Source organism: Oncorhynchus mykiss, chromosome 26 (genome assembly GCF_057628025.1).
Source record: "Oncorhynchus mykiss isolate SJ-2025 chromosome 26, ASM5762802v1, whole genome shotgun sequence".
Classification (NCBI taxonomy): domain Eukaryota; kingdom Metazoa; phylum Chordata; class Actinopteri; order Salmoniformes; family Salmonidae; genus Oncorhynchus; species Oncorhynchus mykiss.
Window position 1 is genome coordinate 25,641,595 of NC_143047.1, and position 21,633 is coordinate 25,663,227.

Sequence of the window (21,633 nt, forward strand, 5' to 3'; positions counted from 1 at the left end):
CGATATGGGAATTTGGTCTTTCAGAAAAAGTGTAGTATCATCAGCCAGCTGGCTTATAATAATGTCTTTACCAGCTATGGAAATACCTTGTACAGGACTATTATTTAAAGAATTTGCAAGAAGTAGGGTGATTAATAAAAACAGGTACGGAGAGATAGGACAACCTTGCCTAATTCCTCTCTTTAACTCAAATCTAGGTAAGGTGCCATATTTCAATTTGATAGAGCTGTTACCATTTGCATAGAGAGTCTTAATAGCCTTACAGAAAAAATCCCCAAAGCCAAGTCTCTCAAGGGAGTGGAAGAGAAACTGATGCTCTACTGTGTCAAATGCTTTATAAAATCTAAAAATAATATGAAGCTATTCTCAGTTATTAGGTCTGAGTAGTTAAGTATGTCTAATACTAGTCTGACATTGTTAGAAATATGTCTGTTCCTCATGAAGCCAGACTGTGTTTCATCAATGATTGCATAAAGGACTTCTTTACTTATTTTTGCAAGTAGTAAGGCTAATATCTTATAGTCATTATTAAGAAGACAAATTGGACGCCAGTTATCGATGAGCAGCACTTCTTTTTTAGGCTTAGGTATCAGTGTTATTAACCCCTGACTCATTGTAGGAGGGAGAACATTGTTTTTAATACTCTCTAAAAAGACTTCAGAAAAGACTTGTTCAGAAAATAATTTGTAAAATTCTGATGTAATTCCATCAACACCTGGTGATTTATTGTTCTTTAGATGTTTGATAGACTCTATAATCTCTTCAACTTTGATGGGCTCATCACACTGTTTAGATTCTATATCACTGATAGAGTGAACATTATTCAGTGAGTTAAAAAATATATCTGTGGATTCCTGCCAGTACGTTGAGCTATACAATTTTCTGTAACAATTGCTACAGTATTTAGCGATTAATGTTTGGTCATCTGTAATAACACCATCAATGTTTAACTTATGGATAGTGTTATTTTCAGAGTGAAATTTCTCAAGTCTAAAGAAATAGGATGAATTCTGTTCTCCCTCCTCAATCCATTTTTTCCTAGATCTAATAAAGGCTCCTTCTGCTTTTAATTTATATATATTATCCAGTTTATTTTGTAACTCAATTAGTTCCATCTTCTCCTCCCCCAAGAGGTCAGCTGGGGACCTCTGAGAAAGGGAAGTTATCTTAATGATCACCTTTACCTCCTCAGCTCTTCTGGTCTTAGCAAGATTAGTACCATATTTTCTAAGATATTTGGACACCTCAATGGTGCTGAAAAATTCAAATCTACTAGCCAACTGCAATGACATGCTTTCCATTTTCATATGTTGTTCTCATTACCAGCAGTGTCTTTATTTACTGACCGTAAGACCGTGTGAGAGAGAGTTTTGAAACTTCTGTATGTGTAATGTTTACTGTTAATTTTTAATGTTTATTTCACTTTTGTATATCATCTACCTCTCTTGCTTTGTCAATGTTAACACATGTTTCCCATGCCAATAAAGCCCCTTGAATTGAATTGATATCACACATGTAAAACTACAACTCCTAGAGTGCAATAGTTCGAAGCGGATGTTCGTGTTGGAGAAATTTGGCCCTGATCTATCCGGGTACTTCATTCACTTCTTCCTTTCGCGCCGGTAACTGAAGAGCCGTGCGTCCATGTGCGCATTGACTGGGAATTCATAGACCACAGAAATACTGAATCCGAGCCATACCAGATTTAGCTATGGATCCTAACGTATTGATCGAGGCCCTTCGGGGTACCATGGACCCAAACTTGCGTGAGGCCGCGGAGAGACAGCTGAACGAGGTAAAAACTTGTGATGGTGCTAATCGGGCCTCTTCTGTTGTGTCACACATCAAAGATGGAATGGAGTCCTCCTAGCTTGTGGCTGTGGGAGACCAGAGTCAGTCCAGAACTTTGACAGATCAAATATTTTCTATTCGACATATGTTTCGGTGAATACATGTGACTTTTGCCGTTACGGGTGTAATAATCAAAGTTTCGAATTATATTTGAACACCAAGATCGGCAACTCCAAGCGAATCCACCCCATGTACCCGCAGTTGGTTCTTTAAAAACGTGCGGAAGTTAGCATTAGCTTCCTTGATAATTAGCTGCTAGCTACGCAGTAAAAAGCCTTTTTGCACAATGCTTGCTTTTGGCCTAGCTGATGTATCATGTTTGAATCGTTGGAAAGACACATTTTTGCCATTTATTTATACAAGTTTGGTCTAAACTAACTAAATCATGCGATATAGTATACGAATGTAGGTAGCGTTTGCTAAAAGTTCGAAAATCTGTATTAGCAAGTTGGCTAAGTGAATCACGTGTCAGGTGTATTTTTTTAATTTTACTGCTGACATGCACAGCAATAATGCTAACTAGCTAGCCCGTTGATTTTAGATGCCTAACTAAACTGGTTAGTCAGCCAAAATGTCACCAATCGGACGAATTGACAGGTGTAACGTTAGTTATTCAAGCTTTTATCATCAAACTACTTTCCTATCATGTATCTAATATGAGAGTAGCTAATGTTACATTATTATTTAGCTTGCTGGCTTTGACTTCCATGAACGTAGCTAACTAGCAAGCTAACTAATATTTGCTAACTAGCTAGGTAGGTTTGATTTATCCAACGTTAGTTAACTTGCAAGACACAACGTAAACAATAGCAATCATTATTAATAATAGCTACGCATTTATTAACATGGCAAACGTTTTGTTTGTACCTCATTTGTGAAAGGGAAAGTGAATGTTCGCTGGCTAGCGCTACGTTAGCAACCTTTTGCGGCTAGTGTTACATCAATTACATTGAGTCATTCGATGAGCTGTCCGCGTGCGCAAATTCTTTCGCTAATGTTAGCCTTACAAATTAAATAGCCAGCTATGTGCAACATGGCCTATTATCATTGTCTAGATGTCGACTATATGTCAAATGTAGACGTGCCATTGATTACTAACATATACGGACGTCGTGAATTATTTTATAGTCCCATAGTTAGCCATGTTTCGCTCGCTAGCTAGTAGGAGGAAGTCTTGAGGAAGTGTCAAATATACTCGGCTATGATATCCTTAGAACGATAGATGTACGGTAGATGTACGGTGTTGTCATGTAACTGGGGTTTAGGTGAACTTTAAGTGAAGTTGTTGTTTCTGTGATGTGTCCATATTGTGTGTCATCAGCTCGAACGTATTATTAGCTAACTAGTTTGATAAGAGTAGGCCTAACAAGGCTCAAAAATGAAATGTACAGTCGTGGCCAAAAGTTTTGAGAATGACACAAATATTAATTTCCACAAAGTTTGCTGCTTCAGTGTCTAGATATTTTTTGTCAGATGTTACTATGGAATACTGAAGTATAATTACAAGCATTTCATAAGTGTCAACGGCTTTTATTGACAATTACATGAAGTTGATGCAAAGAGTCAATATTTACAGTGTTGATCCTTCTTTTTCAAGACCTCTGCAATCTGCCCTGGCATGCTGTCAATTAACTTCTGGGCCACGTCCTGACTGATGGCAGCCCATTCTTGCATAATCAATGCTTGGAGTTTGTCAGAATTTGTGGGTTTTTGTTTGTCCGCCCGCCTCTTGAGGATTGACCACAAGTTCTCGGTCTGGGGAGTTTCCTGGCCATGGACCCAAAATATTGATGTTTTGTTCCCCGAGCCACTTAGTTATTACTTTTGCCTTATGTCAAGGTGCTCCATCGTGCTGGAAAAGGCATTGTTCGTCACCAAACTGTTCCTGGGTGGTTGGGAGAAGTTGCTCTCTGAGGATGTGTTGGTACCATTCTTTATTCGTGGCTGTGTTCTTAAGCAGAATTGTGAGTGAGCCCACTCCCTTGGCTGAGAAGCAACCCCACACATGAATGGTCTCAGGATGTTTTACTGTTTTGGCATGACACAGGACTGATGGTAGCGCTCACCTTGTCTTCTCCGGACAAGCTTTTTTCCGGATGCCCCAAACAATCGGAAAGGGGATTCATCAGAGAAAATTACTTTACACCAGTCCTCAGCAGTCCAATCCTTGTACCTTTTGCAGAATATCAGTCTGTCCCTGGTGTTTTTCCTGGAGAAAAGTGGCTTTTTGCTGCCCATCTTGACACCAGGCCATCCTCCAAACGTCTTTGCCTCACTGTGTGTGCAGATGCTCTCACACCTGCCTGCTGCCATTCCTGAGCAAGCTCTGTACTGGTGGTGCCCCGATCCCGCACCTGAATCAACTTTAGGAGATGGTCCTGGTGCTTGCTGGACTTGGGCGCCCTGAAGCCTTCACAACAATTTAACCCCTCTCCTTGAAGTTCTTGAGATCCGATAAATTATTGATTTAGGTGCAATCTTACTGGCAGCAATATCCTTGCCTGTGAAGCCCTTTTTGTGCAAAGCAATGATGACTGCACGTGTTTCCTTACAGGTAACCATGGTTGACAGAGGAAGAACAATGATTCCAAGCACCACCCTCCTTTTGAAGCTTCCAGTCTGTTATTTGAACTCAATCAGAATGACAGAGTGATCTCCAGCCTTGTCAACACTCACACATGTGTTTACAAGAGAATCACTGACATGTCAGCTGGTCCTTTTGTGTCAGGGCTGATATGCAGTGGAAACGTTTTGGGGATTCAGTTCATTTGCATGGCAAAGAGGGACTTTGCAATTAATTGCATTTCATCTGATCACTTTTCATAACATTCTGGAGTATATGCAAATTGCCATCATACAAACTGAGGCAGCAGACTTGGTGAAAATAATTGTCTTTCTCAACTTTTGGCCACAACTGTACATGAACATCTCTACTCAACAATCTGAGGTCGTTTTGTTTTTCGTGACAACAGAATATACAATGCCCAGATTTTCAATCCACAGAACAAGAATGTGCAGTTGGATTGTTAGATCTGAGTCATGTTGTGTGGTATCCAGGGAGAGGTCTGAGTGCATTGTTATCTACCGGGAAAGGAGGGTAGTAGGCTATTTTTCCTATCTTACGTTTGACTCATCTGGAGCAGTTAAGCCTGAACAGTATTCATTTAATATAGCAAGTGAAATAAGGATATGTGAGGGGCAAAGCATTGAGACCCATTTTCATTCCCGAATCCCTGAGCTGACAAGGTTAAACATCTGTCGTTCTGCCCATGAACAAGGCAGTTAACCCACTGTTCCTAGGCCGTCATTGAAAGTAAGAATTTGTTCTTAGCTGACTTGCCTAGTTAAATAAAATAAAAAACTTATGTGATCAATGATAATGTAAAAAGTATGCTGCACTCTTGTACAGTGGGGCAAAAAAGTATTTAGTCAGCCACCAATTGTGCAAGTTCTCTGACTTAAAAAGATGAGGTCTGTAATTTTCATCATAGGTACACTTCAACTATGACAGACAAAATGAGGGGGGAAAATCACATGGTAGGATTTTGAATGAATATATTTGCAAATTATGGTGGAAAATAAGTATTTGGTCAATAACAGAAGTTTCAGTATCAGTGTTGAAAAATGTGTAATAATGACAATTACAACAATACTGAATTAACACTTTTTTTTAATTGATTTTTTTACATAATATAATACATAAATAAAATCAATTTAGGCTCAAATAAATTATGAAACATGTTCAATATGGTTTAAATAATGCAAAAACAGTGTTTGAGAAGGTAGAAGTGCAATATTCCATGTATTATTGCCATGTAAAAAATTATAATAAAAAAACCTAATGTTTAAGTTCCTTGCTCAGAACATGACAACATGTGAAAGCTGGTGGTTCCTTTTAACATGGGTTTTCGATATTCCCAGGTAAGAAGTTTTAGGTTGTATTTATTAGGAATTATAGGACTGTATTTCTATCTATACCATTTGTATTTCATTTACCTTTGACTATTGGATGTTCTTATAGGCACTAGTATTGCCAGCCTAATCTCGGGAGTTTATAGACTTGAAGTCATAAACAGCGCTGTGCTTCAAGCGTTGCGAAGAGCTACTGGCAAACGCAGGAAAGTGCTGTTTGAATTAATGCTTACGAGCCTGCTGCTGCTGCCTACCACTGCCCAGACTGCTATATCAAATCAGACTTAATTATAATAAAACACAAGGAAATACAAGCCTTAGTTTCCTGATTTGACCGTATTAATGACCTATCATTTCGAAAAAACAAATGAACCGTTCCGTGTTTTATCGAATGGGTGGCATCTAAGTCTAAATATTGTGGTTGCATTGCACAACCTTCAATGTTATGTCATAATTATGTAAAATTCTGGCAAATTATTTACGGTCTTTGTTAGGAAGAAATGGTCTTCACACAGTTCGCATCGAGCCAGGCAGGCCAAACTGCTGCATATACACTAACTCTGCTTGCACAGAACACAAGAAAAGTGACACAATGTCCCTAGTTAATATTGCCTGCTAACTTGTGCATTGATTTTAAGAAAGGCATTAGTGTTTATGGTTAGGTACATTGGTGCAACGGCAGTGCTTTTTTTCACGAATGCCTTTGTTAAATCATCACCCGTTTGGCGAAGTAGGCTGTGATTCGATGATGAATAAACAAACACCGCATTGATTATATGCAACGCAGGACAAGCTAGTTAAGCTAGTAATATCAACCATGTGTAGTTAACTAGTGATTATGTTAAGATTCATTGTATTTTATAAGATATGTTTAATGTTAGCTAGCAACTTACTTTGGCTCCTTGCTGCCCTCCTGTAACAGGTGGTCAGCCCGCCTCGGAGTCTCCTGTACACTGTAATCGGCCATAATCGGCTTGCAAACATGCCGATTACCGATCGCCATAACTTGAAATCGGCCCTAATTAATCGGCCATGCCGATTAATCGGTCAGCCTCTAATGAAGATGTAGAAGCATGGTGGCTAGGGAAAACTCCCTAGGAAGAAGCCTAGAGGAACCAAGCTCTGAGGGGTGGCCAGTCCTCTTCTGGCTGTGCCGGGTGGCGAATATAACAGTACATGGCCAAGATGTTCAAACGTCCATAGTTGACCAGCACGGTCAAATAATAATACTAATCAGTGGTTGTATGGGGTGCAACAGGTCAGCACCTCAGGAGTAAATGTCAGTTGGCTTTTCATAGCTGGTCATTCTGAGTTAGAGAGAGAAGGTTTGGTAGAGAGAGTTGGAAGCAGCAGGTCCAGGACAAGGTAGCACTTCTGGTGAACAGGTCAGGGTTCCATAGCAACAGGCAGAACAGTTGAAACTGTTGATGAATCACTTACCTTAACGGGGGAGGCTATCAGTCGCTGCTGGGTACTGCAGTCGGCAACAAAGACCGGTAGTGAGGTGGAATTTGGTGCACTAGATAAAATAGTGGGTGTTCGAGGAGTGCTCTCTTCTGCTTGCATAAACAGAGTACGAACTCCCAGTTTGCGGACTGGCTCCATCCAAGCAGACAGCAGATTACTGGACAGGAAACCCGCAACAGCCACAAACTGAACACTCCCATGACACGTACAGGCCGCTGTCAGAACTCTACCATCCCATTCTTCACTACACTGATCATGCATACACCATATAGCCCAGGGCAAATGTCTTCCTAAGAACTCTAAAGATGTGCTTTCTAAAGCTGTCATTGTTGTTTTGTTTACATATATTGTATATTTTACCAATGTATTATATTAAGTGTTTTGCTACTTTAGGATCTGCTAATTATATATGATTGATGTTATGACTATAAATTGGTGTACATTTCAGTCTTAGACTGAGAAACCAATTAAACCTACTACTACCACTACTACTAAACTGGAGCAGCAGCAAGACCAGGTGGACTGGGGACAGCAAGGAGTCAAATGGCTGAAGATGTTTGTTATACACTGTTTTGCTGATTTAGGTTAAATACACATCAGTGTTTGATATTCATGCATCCTTTCCTGCTTTCATTTACAGGGTCACACCCAGGTGAATTTTGTGTCAGCTCTGCTGCAAGTCACCATGTCTGATCAGTTAGATTTGCCCGTCAGACAAGCAGGTGAGTTTCAGAGGATGGGTATTTATTATGATGATGTGGGGTGGGGTTCTGGGCTCTCTTGCAGATGGAAATTCACCGGAACTGAACGGTGAGAAGAGTATCTACAACTGTAGCTCAAATGAACTGAGCACGCTTTCTCAAAGATGACCCCTGCCCTGACTGTCACCGCTCCCACACGGATGACACCAGTCATATTGTGAAGACTGACCAATTTCCCATGAACTTGTACATTTGTTCACCAAGATACACACATGATAGAAAGAGAAGAAAGGTGTTTTTGTTGTATATGATGCCATCTTTTATTATGCTACTGTTGCATCTTATTTTATCCTGTCCTACGGCATTGAGATTTCACACTTCTTTTAGTCTGCTAGGGGGCTCTAGTGAAATTTATAGTTGCTTGGCCTGGACAGTGTGTCTAGTCATTGATACAGCTGCCTTTGTTAGAAAATAACCTTCCACATGTTTGAGATGCTCCGTGTGAGGGGTTGTTGGTAGCCTGTCCATGTATCACACATGCCTCTCTGGTAATGATGTGCAATTTATATGTTAGGACGATCTGCTCTTGATCAGTGGCTCGTTGACTTTTATTACATTTAAAATGTGTGCCGTCCTCAGGTGGCTACCAGACAGAGCCTGTCATTTTCAACGTGCTGCTAGACTCCACACTAGTGTATTCAATTGTGCTCACCCATAGCATGTCCTAACTTCTATCTTGTCAGTTCTTCGACATTGTAGTTTGCTTCAACAACACAATAGTAATATGACAGCCTGGAGAAAAGTCTAACATGGCAGCAGCCCATCCTGCCTTATGCGTTGGGTGCTAATCTGTGTGCCTCTTGTCAAACAGATGGCCTGAACATTTCTAAGCAAACCTCTCCAGGAACTGGTGTGTTGAGCAGAAATGCTATCCTTGTGACTGTGCTCTTTGGCCTGCCATAGAGCCCTGCTGCACCTGACTCCGATTCAGACCAATTGCATTAAGTTAATGCAGCTGCAATGGTGGCACGACATTGGTTAACAGATGCTTAAATGTTGGCTTGGCACCTCCACAGGAACTTCACACTCGGCACTTTGGCCACAAGTTCCGCGGTAATGAGGCTCATTTGCTGTAATCTGACACAAAGGGAGGAGCTAAGCGATTCCGTAGCTAGCAGGCAAATGTCTGGGATTCCATAAAGGCAGTGCGATCAGACCCAGGTCCCTCTCCTATTGAGGGCAAATGCCTGCCTGCTAATGGCAGATAATAGCATATATTTTTTTGTCGTGGTTTGTTTTTTTCAAACCTGTCACACTATTATAGGCAATTGCATCTTTTGCAATTTCAGGAATCATCTATTCCCTGCCTCATTGTGTGGGCTAGGGGGACGTTGAGTGTTGGACTGGGCAGAGGGGGACATTAATGGGTTGGGGAGGGTGGTTGTGAGAGTCTTGCTGTGTCAGCACTGACTGGCAGGATTATGACTTCCCAGCTAGCTGTCACGTGTCAGCAGTCTGTCTGACCCCTGCCTGGCATGTCCCCTTCCTATCCACTGCCTGGCCTGTCTGTCCCCCTCTATCCACTGCCTGGCCTGTCTGTCCCCCTCTATCCACTGCCTGGCCTGTCTCCCCCCTCTATCCACTGCCTGGCCTGCCCCCTCCCCTATCCACCGCCTGGCCTGTCCCTATACACCGCCTGGCCTGTCCCTCAGCCCCTGTCAACCGCCCTGGCCTGCCTGCGAGCCACTGACCTCAGACGCTCCATTGTGGCTCTGTAGAATAATTCACACCCGTACTCCAAATTCAGAGAGGGGGAACTATTGCAAACCCCTAACTAAATTACACTTTTACACTTCTGTTCTATGACTCACTTAAGGAATTAGGCCTCTTTCTGCTGCTCTGCTCTGATTTTATCAGTTGAAGATGGAGGCAGAGATATGAGCTGTAATTTCAGGGGGTAGAGGAAGGATGAATATTTGAGTGACTCCTTGTTTGGATGGGGAGTGCTAATGAACAGGGCCATGCTAGTGTGTTGACAGAGGAGAGGTGTGGGCTCTTAAAGGGGCCTAGAAGTACTCCTCTTACTCCCCCGGCCGACTGCTACTCCCTCTCAGCCTGAGCACAACATGAGAGGAGTCACAGTGAATGTGCTGGTCTAGGCTGATGGACTCTTTCACACCTCCCAATGTCACACTGACTCACTCTAACAATTTAGAGATCTCCCTGATATTAAGTGATTTAAAGAGATGTGGGGAATATTGTGCCACTTTAACCAGCTGCAATTACATGGAAATCCATAGGAATTGGAAGGGTTAAATTTAAACCCCATTATCAAAGCAGATTTTTACTTCAATATCATATGATTTGCATTAATTAAATCTAAGGTGATGGAATACCAGCTGTACATTAATCCTGCCATATAATTACATATAGTGCATTCGGAAGTAGTCAGACCCCTCCCGTTTTCTACGTTTTGTTACATTAGTCTTATTCTAAAATGCATTAAATAAAAACATTTCCTCATCAATCTACCCTCAATGATAAATGATTTAAAAAAAAAAATGTATACAATTATATAAAGAGAATCTTATTTACATAAGTATTCAGACCCTTAGCAACGAGACATGAAATTGAGCTCAGGTGCATCCTGTTTCCCGTTGATCATCATTGAGATGTTTCTACAACTAAACTGGAGTCAACCTGTGGTAAATTCAATTTATTAGACATGATTTGGAAAGGCACACACCTATCTATATAAGGTCCCACAGTTGACAGTGCATGTCAGAGCAAAAACCAAGACATGAGGTAGAAGGAATTGTCCGTAGAGCTCCGGGACAGGATTGTGTCGAGTCACAGATCTGGGGAAGAGTACCAAAACATTTCTGCAGCATTGAAGGTCCCCACGAACAGAGTGGCCTCCATCATTCTTAAATGGATGAAGTTTGGAACCACCAAGACTCTTCCTAGAGCTGGCAGCCCGGCCAAACTGAGCATTTGGGGATAAGGGCCTTGGTCAGGGAGGTAACCAAGAACCCAATGGTCACTCTGACAGAGCTCTAGAGTTCCTCTGTAGAGATGGGAGAACCTTTCAGAAGGACAACCATCTCTGCAGCACTCCAACAATCAGGCCTTTATGGTAGAGTTGCCAGACGAAAGCCACTCCCCAGTAAAACTCCAAGCGGCTGCCCGCTTGGAGTTTGCCAAAAGGCACCTAAAGGACTCTCAAACCATGAGAAACAAGATTCTCTGGTCTAATGAAACCAAGATTGACCTCACGTCTGGAGGAAACCAGGCATTGCTCAGCACATGGCCAATACCATCCCTACGTTGAAGCATGGTGGTGGCAGCATCATGATGTGGGGATGTTTTTCAGCTGCAGGTACTGGGAGACTAGTCAGCATCGAGGGAAAGATGAACAGAGCAGAGATATTGATGATAACCTGCTCCAGAGCGCTTATGGCCTCAGACTAGGGCCAAGGTTCACCTTCCAACATGACAACGACCCTAACTAAGCACACAGCCGAGACGACAACTGAGGAGTGGCTTCGGTACAAGCCTCAATGTCTTTGAGACCTGACCATAGCTGTGCATCAACGCTCCCCATCCAACCTAACAGAGCTTGAGAGGATCTGCAGAGAAGAATGCAAGGAACTCTCCAAAAACAGGTGTGCCAAGCTTATAGCGTCATACCAAATAAGACTCAAGGCTGTAATCGCTGCCAAAGGTGCATCAACAAAGTACTGAGTAAAGAGTCTAAATACTAATGTAAATGTGATATTTCAGTTTATTATTAATAAATGTGCAATTTCTTCAGATTTTATTTTGTCATTATGGAGTATTTTGAGGGGGGGGGGGGGGGGGGGCATTTCAATCAATTTTGTAATAAGGCTGTTACGTAACAGAATGTGGAAAAAGTTAAGGGGTCTGAATACTTTGCGAATGCACTGTATGTAATCCAATATTATTAGGATCTCTATGAAGCCTGTCTTATGTTTAGTCAGTTGAATGTCCCCCTCTCCCCAGGGGTGATCTACCTAAAGAACATGGTGACCCAGCACTGGAGCGAGGGGGACGGTACCAGCACGGAGACGCCTGTCAATAACATACCAGAAGAGGACAGGCAGTTTATCCGTGACAACATTGTGGAGGCAATCATCCACTCCCCCGAGCGCATCAGGTAACTGACCACCACCCTGTGGCTGCTCAGCTCACTGCACAGCGCCAGAAGAGGGGGGATAGGGGTAGAGGTAGCTCTGCTCAACCAGATCGTCTTCCAACCTTTCTCCTGTCTAACCCTTCAGAGTGCAGCTGACGACATGCATCCACCACATGATTAAACACGACTACCCCGGCAAGTGGACTGCCATCGTGGACAAGATTGGCTTCTACCTGCAGTCAGATAACAGTGCCGGCTGGCTGGGCATCCTGCTCTGCCTCTACCAGCTGGTTAAAAACTATGAGTAAGGACTCCTTGTTTTAGAGTGACCATGTTTGTGTCCTAACCATTTAGGGAATGGGGTGCCATTTGGAACAGAGACTGTATTATAGAACTGTTTGCTATGTCTTCGGGTGGCTGATGTTTCTGATTGTGTGTTTGACAGGTACAAGAAGCCAGACGAGCGCAGTCCTCTGGTGGCGGCCATGCAGATCTTCATGCCCATGCTGAAGGACCGCTTCATCCAGCTGCTCCCTGACCCTTCCAGTGAATCTGTCCTGGTGCAAAAACAGATCTTCAAGATCCTCTACGCCCTCTTCCAGGTACTACTGACCATATCTGTCACGCTCACCTTCTTAGAAGTTGTGTATATATTAGTCTGTGTTGATTGTATAGGGAGTGTATGGTACTTGTCTAAATTTGGATGTATAGGTGTAGTGTCCAGGTATTTAGCTACTACTTCCATAATACTGGGTTTGGAGATGGGTCTATTATGGTTGTCTTGTAGGGGGGGGGGGGCTGAGGACCATCTGGTCCATGTCAGGGCCACTGGGCTAGACCTGTCCCCCTCAGCATGCCAGACTGCACTGCTGTCTAGGGTTTTCTGTCTGTCCATTGGAACGACGACAAAGCTTTTTGAATTGAATAGACAGGGTTTCTCCTTTTCTCTGTCCACAGTATAACCTTCCCTTGGAGCTGATCAACCGACAGAACCTGACGGAGTGGATGGAGATCCTGAAGACAGTGGTGGATAGAGACGTGCCTCCGGTGAGGGCAGATTTACTGTGGTAGGGCAAGGAGGGAGCACAAATAGGTTGACTGCAAATCAAGTAGCTCCCAAACACATTAGCTGTAGTTTGTTTGGTTTATTTTAATTGCTGCTAGTTGAAAGAAAGCTGATATATATATATATATTTTTTTTTTCTCTTTCTCCCCTCCTTCCCTGTCTGTGCCTCACAGGAGACCTTGCAGGTGGATGAGGATGAGAGACCTGAGCTGCCCTGGTGGAAGTGTAAGAAGTGGGCCCTCCACATCCTAGCCAGGCTCTTTGAGAGGTAAGCCTACTCAACCCACCCCAGCACACTGTCACTGTACTACACTGAGTGTACAGAACATTATGAACACCTACTCTTTCCATGAGACTGACCAGGTGAAACTGATAACCCCTTAATGATGTCACTTATCATTATTACCTGTCTGGTGGATGGATTATCTTGACAAAGGAGAAATGCTCACTAGCAGGGATGTAAACAAATGTGTGCACAAAATTGGAGAGTAACCTTTTGTGCATATGGAAAATGTCTGGGATCTTAAATTTCAGCTCATGAAACATGGGACCAACACTTTGTGTTGTGTTTATATTTTGGTTCGGTGTATATTAACATGTGAAAGCATCTTTAAACCCCTCCCAGGTATGGCAGCCCAGGCAACACTACCAAAGAGTACACAGAGTTTGCCGATCTCTTCCTCAAGGGATACGCAGTGGCAGCACAACAGGTGAGAGGCTAAGGCCGCTCTTGGCTTTGTCTGAGCTGAAAGATGTGTGATGCATGAACTGGGATTGACTGAGGGACAGAAGGTTGCCTTTCAACTGTGTCTGTCTGCATGGGAGTCTGATCTCATCCAGAGGGAACTGATCTGTCTGTCTGTAGGTGCTGCTGAAGGTCTTATATCAGTACAAGGAGAAGCAATACGTGGCTCCCAGAGTCCTCCAGCAGACACTCAACTATATTAACCAGGGAATCGCACACGCTGTCACCTGGAAGAACCTGAAGCCACATATCCAGGGTATCATTCAGGATGTGGTTTTCCCCCTAATGTGCTACACGGACAGTGACCAGGAGTTGTGGGAGGAGGACCCATACGAGTACATTCGCATGAAGTTTGGTAAGCGCCATTCTTGTTTACGGAATATTTCTCTGATTTCCAAAGTGTTTGTCATCCAGAAGGAATGTCCTGGAATCAGACTGCCTGGAAGTGATCAGTTCAAAGATTTAACTGTGTAAAGCTATTCTAACAAACCAATGATCTGCTGACTCTCTGTCCTGTCTCAGATGTGTTCGAGGATTTCATCTCTCCCACCACGGCAGCTCAGACCCTGCTCTTCACCTCCTGCAACAAGAGGAAAGAAGTGAGTTGTGGTTCTGATGTGAAAGCTGAGTCTTCCTGGTCCTGGCAGGGTCAACAGCCTGCCATGATGTGATCCTGTTCATTCCAAATGGCACCCTATTCCCTATATAGTGCACTACTAATTTATTCTGCCCAGAACCCTGTTCAAAAGTAGTGCACTATATTGGGAATAGGGTGCTATTTGGGACGGATGGCCCGGTGCCTGTTTTATTTTATTTTTTCTCTCTCTACTGGCCTCACTCCTGCCCTTATTTATGGCCTTGCCCATTCCTCCGCCCTGTCCTGCTGTGGATCTCATTAGCGCCCTGTTGCTCCAACAACAGTACAGAGCTGTTGGAACCAGTCTGTGGATGTGTCGAGCCAGGAGAACACTGGCAAACAAAGGAGCATAGCTGGAAGAAAGCACTACTTTAGTTGCTGTAGCTCCTTAGTCAGATGTGTTACGTATTACGGCTTTATTACGGCTTTCTTTCTGTTCTAAATGTAAGGTGGTGTTTTAGCATGGAGGTAGTTCTATTCCGTTTTGGCTGTGGGTGAACGGGGTGTGTGGTGCCTGTCCATGTTACGTGCTGACGTCTGGCTGTGTCTTATAGTCTGTGCGGCGGTGCTCACTCCACACCTGCAGCCATAGAGCCACTGGAGATCATAGTACTGACCTGTGACGTCTCTGACTCCTCACCACGGGCCAGCCTCCATACTCTCCCACAAACTCTCCTGGCTTGCATCTCAAATGACACCCTATTCCCTACATAGTGCACTAACCCATGGGCCTTGGTCAAAAGTAGTGCACTATGCATGGATTAGTGTGCCATTTGGGACATATCAGAGGTGTTTGATGTTAATGTGTAGCAGTTAGCCAGGATACACAGAAGCAGCACATTTGACTGAATGCATTTCTTTATTCTCTAGGTTCTTCAGAAAACCATGGGCTTCTGTTATCAGATCCTCACTGAGCCCACCTCTGACCCCAGGAAGAAGGACGGAGCGCTGCACATGATTGGCTCTCTGGCTGAAATCCTGCTCAAGGTGATTAACCCCCAACACCACCTGCTATCTCCTCTTTTCTAGTTGACCTTTGATCTGACCATGTACTCATCAGATGAGGTAGCTGACTCGGCGTGTAACTATTTTGCCAAATTGTTTTATCACTTAAGTTCCCTTTATGGCTCCCACGTGGCAGTCAAATACATTAAATGCATTTTTGTTAACCATGATTTTCATTTTCATCTCTCCCCTGGAAACAGAAAAAGGTCTATAAAGACCAGATGGAGTTCATGCTGCAGAACCACGTCTTCACTCTGTTCCGCAGTGAGCTGGGCTATATGAGAGCCAGAGTAAGTGTCACGTTGCCAGATCATTCTGTCCCAGGGCTCCAGTGGGGAGAAGGGGAGAGCATGTGAGCTGATCACCGGACATGCTACCTGTCCCAGACCTGCTGTTTTCAACTGTCTGGAGACGACAGGAGCGTTAGAGATACTCTGAATGATCAGCATTGAAAAGCCAACTGACATTTACTCCTGAGGCGCTGACCTGTTGCATCCTCGACAACCACTGTGATTATTATTATTTGACCCTGCTGGTCATCTATGAACATTTGAGCATCTTGGCCATGTTCTGTTATAATCTCCACCCGACACAGCCAGAAGAGGACTGGTTCCTCTAGGTTTAGGCTGGTTCCTCTCTAGGTTTCTTCCTAGGTTCTGGCCTTTCTAGGGAGTTTTTCCTAGCCACTGTGCTTCTACACCTGCATTGCTTGCTGTTTGGGGTTTTAAGCTGCGTTTCTGTACAGCACTTTGACATCAGCTGATGTAAGAAGGGCTTTATAAATACATTTGAGTGTATCAATAATATTAATGACAATGATTTGGTAAAACACCCGTGTTTTCTGACAGTTCTGCCTCTGTCATTGCAATGGCTTTTCAACTCTTCACATCTTGATGGTTCTAGATAGAAATTCTAGATTTAGGAGAATTATAGCCAGTTTGTTAACTGTGTTAACCACCATCTCTGGTGTTTCCCCCATAGGCCTGTTGGGTCCTTCATTACTTCTGTGAGGTCAAGTTTAAGAGTGACCAGAACCTGCAGACAGCCCTGGAGCTGACCCGCCTCTGCCTGATCAACGACAACGAGATGCCTGTTAAAGTGGAGGCAGCCATCGCCCTGCAGGTCCTCATCAGCAACCAGGAGAAAGGTAGCTAGCTATCTCTCCACTGTCAGACTCAGAAGAGTCTTTTTCTTTGCTGAATAACATTAATAGTTAATGTTCTTCTTGAATCCAAATGATATAGCTGATTATCACTAAGTGCTCCTCTGTCATGTTTTTCCTCATTCCTAGCCAAAGAGTATATCACTCCATTCATCCGGCCTGTGATGCAGGCCCTCCTGCACATTGTGCGTGAAACGGAGAACGATGACCTCACTAACGTCATCCAGAAGATGATCTGCGAGTACAGCGAAGAGGTCACGCCCATCGCTGTGGAGATGACACAGCACTTGGTGAGGAGTGTGTGTGCTCTGCCTGACTCATAAAAAGGCCCTGCACAGGAAGTCTCCTTCCTTTGATCAATTTACAGTTCTGTTTGTCAGGCATGGAGAGAGGAAATAAGGTCCAATTACCATCTCTCCTAGTTCCATGTTGGTCTGGTTTTAAAGACTCTGCTCTCAGGAAAACCCACTTATGGCTGTTATTCCCGTCTCTCCTCAGGCGATGACCTTCAACCAGGTCATCCAGACGGGGCCTGACGAGGAGGGAGGGGACGACAAGGCGGTGACAGCCATGGGCATCCTCAACACTATCGACACACTGCTCAGTGTGGTGGAGGACCACAAAGAGGTGAGTACAGCCATGGTGTCCTGTCCATGGGGTCTACTTGTACATCAAGCTGTCTCATGCTACAGAAACAGGATATGGGCTCCTGCCCTATTGGCCATTCTAGTTTGGCCATTCTAGTTCGGACAAGGCATATTTGCTTACAGCCATTCAACCAAACACCCACTCAGTACAGCAGCTTCCCTCCCAGCTCACACTGCTGCCTGCCAGCACACTCCCAGCTGCCCACCCGCTCCTGGAAACACACACTGTTCTCTCTTCAAAGTGCCTTGCAGGCTGATGCCTCTAGAAATAGCACTGTGGCTCTCTGCCCGTACGTCCGCCGACGCACAGGACCGTGGGGCTTGGAACCAGCCAAACCAGCAAATGTTGGTCAACAGTTAGATATGTCTTCTTAGTATGCTACTCGTGGTCGTTGACTGTGTAAAGTAAAGCTGTTGACTTATGATGTTGTTTTTATCAGTGTGCCTACCCACAGGTATTTGGTTTTCCGGAAATTACTTGCACAATGAAATCATCAAATCTACTCTTTCAACACCACTTGTATGTTCATGGTGAATCTGTGTATGTGTGTGTGTTCCAGTGCTCGAACTAAATGAATGGGGTTTCTGTTTTAGATCACCCAGCAGCTGGAGGGTATATGTCTGCAGGTGATTGGCACCGTCCTGCAGCAGCACGTCCTGGGTAAGTCTCCCTTGCTCTTCCTGTCCCACCACATTCCAAACCGGGTCCTCCCGTCTCTCTGACGCTTACAGGTGGGCGAGGTGTCTAGAGTCATTTACGTGACTGACTCACTCTGGGGGGGTTGTCCTATGTTTACCTCTTTGACACCCAACCTGTGTGTGTGTGTGTGTGCTGATTTTCAGAGTTCTACGAGGAGATCCTGTCTCTGGCACACAGCCTGACCTGCCAGCAGGTGTCCCAACAGATGTGGCAGCTCCTCCCCTTGGTGTTTGAGGTCTTCCAGCAGGATGGCTTTGACTACTTTACAGGTATTCTGCTCACCAACCTGCTAGTCTCAACTTTGCCTGTTATGGTGATTTGACTATTATATACACAAACACTATATTAAATTGGGAATGTGACTCTATTTCAGACATGATGCCTCTCCTTCACAACTACGTCACGGTTGACACAGACACTCTCCTGTCTGACACTAAATACCTGGAGATAATCTACAGCATGTGCAAGAAGGTACAGTTACTTACAGCCGCTATGCAATTTTTTTCACACATATTGGTGGTGTGTATTTTTGCTGGGTGTGAACAAGTTGATCATCTGTTTTCCATGCAGGTTCTGACTGGTGATCCAGGTGAGGATCCAGAGTGTCATGCAGCCAAGCTGTTGGAGGTGGTTATTCTGCAGTGCAAAGGGCGCGGAATTGATCAGGTAAGTGTCTGGCTTCTACACTAAATCTTGTATGGCTACGACTGTATTCAAAGTAACTGCTTTTGAGAAGCACATACAGTCACCTTAGACTTTCTTTTCCACTCCTGCAGGTTGTTCCCTTGTTTGTGGCTGCTGCGCTGGAAAGGCTGACGAGGGAGGTGAAGACCAGTGAGCTGAGGACCATGTGTCTGCAAGTGGCCATCGCTGCCCTGTACTACAGCCCCCCTCTGCTGCTCAACACCCTGGAGAACCTGCGCTTCCCAAACAACACTGAGCCCATCACCAACCACTTCATCTCCCAGTGGCTCAAAGACGTTGACTGCTTCCTGGGGTAAGACCAGGAAAGATGCTCACGTTTAATATATTTACAGCTCGTCTGGTTTCTCTGGTCCACCATATAGTTTGATATCAAGTAGAGGAAAAATGTACTGTAAGATTACATTTTTTTTTTTAAATTATTCCCCAGGCTCCACGATAGGAAGATCTGTGTGCTTGGCCTGTGTGCCCTCATTGACTTGGAGCAGAGGCCCCAGGCTGTCAACCAGGTGGCTGGCCAACTGCTTCCCGCAGCCATCCTGCTCTTCAACGGCCTCAAGAGGGCCTACGCCTGTCAAGCAGAGAACGAGAATGAGGATGAAGATGAAGATGGAGATGGAGAGGAGGATGAGGAGAATGGTACGGCATTTGTGCTATCCTCTGAACTCATAAGTCCCATTGTCACTCCCTTATTTAAGCTTCCTACTATATTAAATAGAACAAGATACAGCTGCAAGGAGCACTTCATTGGTAGATGGTTTGAGTTGTGCTAGTAGATTGATCAGTAATAAATTAATCCATTGTACCTTTCCTCAGTCGAGCTGGGCAGTGATGAGGATGACATTGATGAGGAGGGCCAGGAGTACTTGGAGATGCTGGCCAAGCATGCAGGAGAGGATGGGGATGATGAGGACTGGGATGAGGACGACGCAGAGGAGACTGCACTGGAGGGATACACTACAGCTGTAGATGACGAAGACAACCTGGTGGATGAATACCAGATCTTCAAGGCCATACTACAGAGTAAGGAGACCACCTTTCAGGCACACAAAGCTAGTGATGGGTCGTCAAGTTAAGGATACAAATTGGACATAAACAGTGAATTAGTGTTTACACTCACAAATGTGTTTCATAATATTAAGGTCTGTTATTTAAAGTGCATTATTAGTACAAGATCTTAAGTGATGAAATAATAATGATTCGGAACGGGACACTGTCAGTGGTCACTGGATCAGGGTCACGTTCAATTCCCCACAGCAGCATGTTCTTCAGTTGAAGACATCGAGGCATTTGTCTGAGAAGGTTTAACAACACAATATAAACGAGATCTCGGGATTGAAGACATGAACGCAATATGTTGCTTAAGTGTAAATCATACATAAAAGTGGAGGGAAAACTTAAGTTACCTATGTTTTTCTCCAACTCAGATATCCAGACCCGTGACCCAGCATGGTACCAGGCACTCACACAAACCCTTGATGAGGAACAAGGAAAACACCTACATGACATTGGCACACTTGCAGACCAGAGACGGGCAGCACATGGTAAGTAAATGTATCCCCGTCATACAATAAGACAGCTGTTAATTTTTATTTAATTGTTTTAATATCATAGGAAATAAACACTTACCATGTTTGGCCTGTTGTATAATTGCCCTATTTTCTTCATTCTAGAATCCAAAATGATCGAGAAGCATGGCGGATACAAGTTCACAGTGCCAGAAGTGGTGCCAACTAATTTCAACTTTGGAGGCAACGCTCCAGGAATGAATTGAGTCGTCCCTTCTCCCTTTTATTACTCTGACTGATTGTAGTGAAGTGAAAAAAGCTTGTGTTGTTCCCTTAAGTAGTGGTTCCAGAACTGGTTCTTCTCACTGACTCTTCAATCTGACTATCAAATTGGAAATAGCACCAGAAGAAGTGGGAAGACAACCAAATGCAACAAATGGCTGGGAAAACAAACCAAGAACTTGAGCTTGAAGCAAGAGAAAAAATAAGCTCAAAACAACATTGTCTTCTGGGATCCACTGTGGAGGATACTAGGACGGGGACTTTTTTTCTTCCCTCTTAAACAAAATGGGAGGGCTTAACAATTTGAAATTGATAATGGGACTAAGTGTTTCATCATTTTCACTGTTTTGGCCAAAAGGCCGTGCGTGATAAGATTATACCTCTGGCAGTAGTGTTGTCTGTTATTTTCTGCATTAACAAATTCTCATGTTTGTTATGTATATACAAGCCAAGGTTCTTGATTTTTAAGTAGCCTTGCTAAAACAACCAGAAGCATTTGTAAGGTGTCAAGTGTATTCATATGTAGCATATTGGATACTTCATGGCACTATGGTGATGCCTGATTTCTGTAAATTTAATGACTAGCACTTTCATATTGTTCAGGTCTCCTAGCCTTCTGTATCAGACTGCAATTTTTAAATCAATTAAGACCATTTAAAACACAAACCGCTGTAACTTTGGTTACGGTGTAGAATAATGAGTGGCATCACTTTGCTGCTAAAGTGGAAACATTCTAGATTCCTGAAAAAAGAATGCTCTTGGTGTTCAGTTTGGATACAAGACGTGTTGTGAGCACAAAGTCAATTCGATGCTTCATTGAAGCATGTACAATTGGACTTGATTGTGAAGGTCTCAAGCATTTGATTGGTGTATGAATGAACCATCTATATACACAACATATTAAAAAAAAAGTTAAGTTGGATTGCATGCATTTGACTGTTTACTAACAGCTACACAGTTGTGCACTCAGTAATTTGATTTTGAGCCTATTTTGGGTGGTTGTATACTCTTTCAGATCAGGTGAAGTGTAATCTATTTGGAACTATGCAGCCAGCTAATTCTAGTTCCATTTGCTACAATGGGTTAGAGGGG

General features: G+C 43.7%; 1 protein-coding gene, 1 long non-coding RNA gene and 1 other non-coding gene across 3 annotated transcripts; 2 read left to right on the forward strand and 1 right to left on the reverse strand.

The window, feature by feature from the left end:
- Positions 1 to 1,532: 1,532 nt before the first annotated feature.
- Positions 1,533 to 21,463, forward strand: LOC110506696 (importin-7). Its single transcript, XM_021586504.3, has 24 exons — positions 1,533 to 1,795; positions 7,871 to 7,952; positions 11,955 to 12,108; positions 12,233 to 12,391; positions 12,533 to 12,689; positions 13,045 to 13,134; positions 13,327 to 13,421; positions 13,779 to 13,863; positions 14,019 to 14,253; positions 14,421 to 14,497; positions 15,406 to 15,522; positions 15,741 to 15,830; positions 16,522 to 16,687; positions 16,832 to 16,992; positions 17,201 to 17,329; positions 17,944 to 18,010; positions 18,193 to 18,318; positions 18,423 to 18,520; positions 18,620 to 18,715; positions 18,826 to 19,046; positions 19,182 to 19,390; positions 19,568 to 19,774; positions 20,179 to 20,295; positions 20,425 to 21,463. The coding sequence occupies exons 1-24, from the start codon at positions 1,712 to 1,714 to the stop codon at positions 20,523 to 20,525; spliced, it is 3,123 nt and encodes a 1,040-aa protein (XP_021442179.1). The 5' UTR covers positions 1,533 to 1,711; the 3' UTR covers positions 20,526 to 21,463.
- LOC118944578 (small nucleolar RNA SNORA23) lies at positions 15,029 to 15,206 on the forward strand. Its single transcript, XR_005039930.2, has one exon. It is a non-coding gene; the product is annotated as a small nucleolar RNA SNORA23 (small nucleolar RNA).
- On the reverse strand, positions 19,155 to 20,229 carry LOC149971439 (uncharacterized). The gene is made up of 2 exons (XR_016492302.1): positions 20,158 to 20,229; positions 19,155 to 20,045 (listed from the first exon to the last, which is right to left on the reverse strand). It is a non-coding gene; the product is annotated as an uncharacterized LOC149971439 (long non-coding RNA).
- Positions 21,464 to 21,633: the final 170 nt, after the last annotated feature.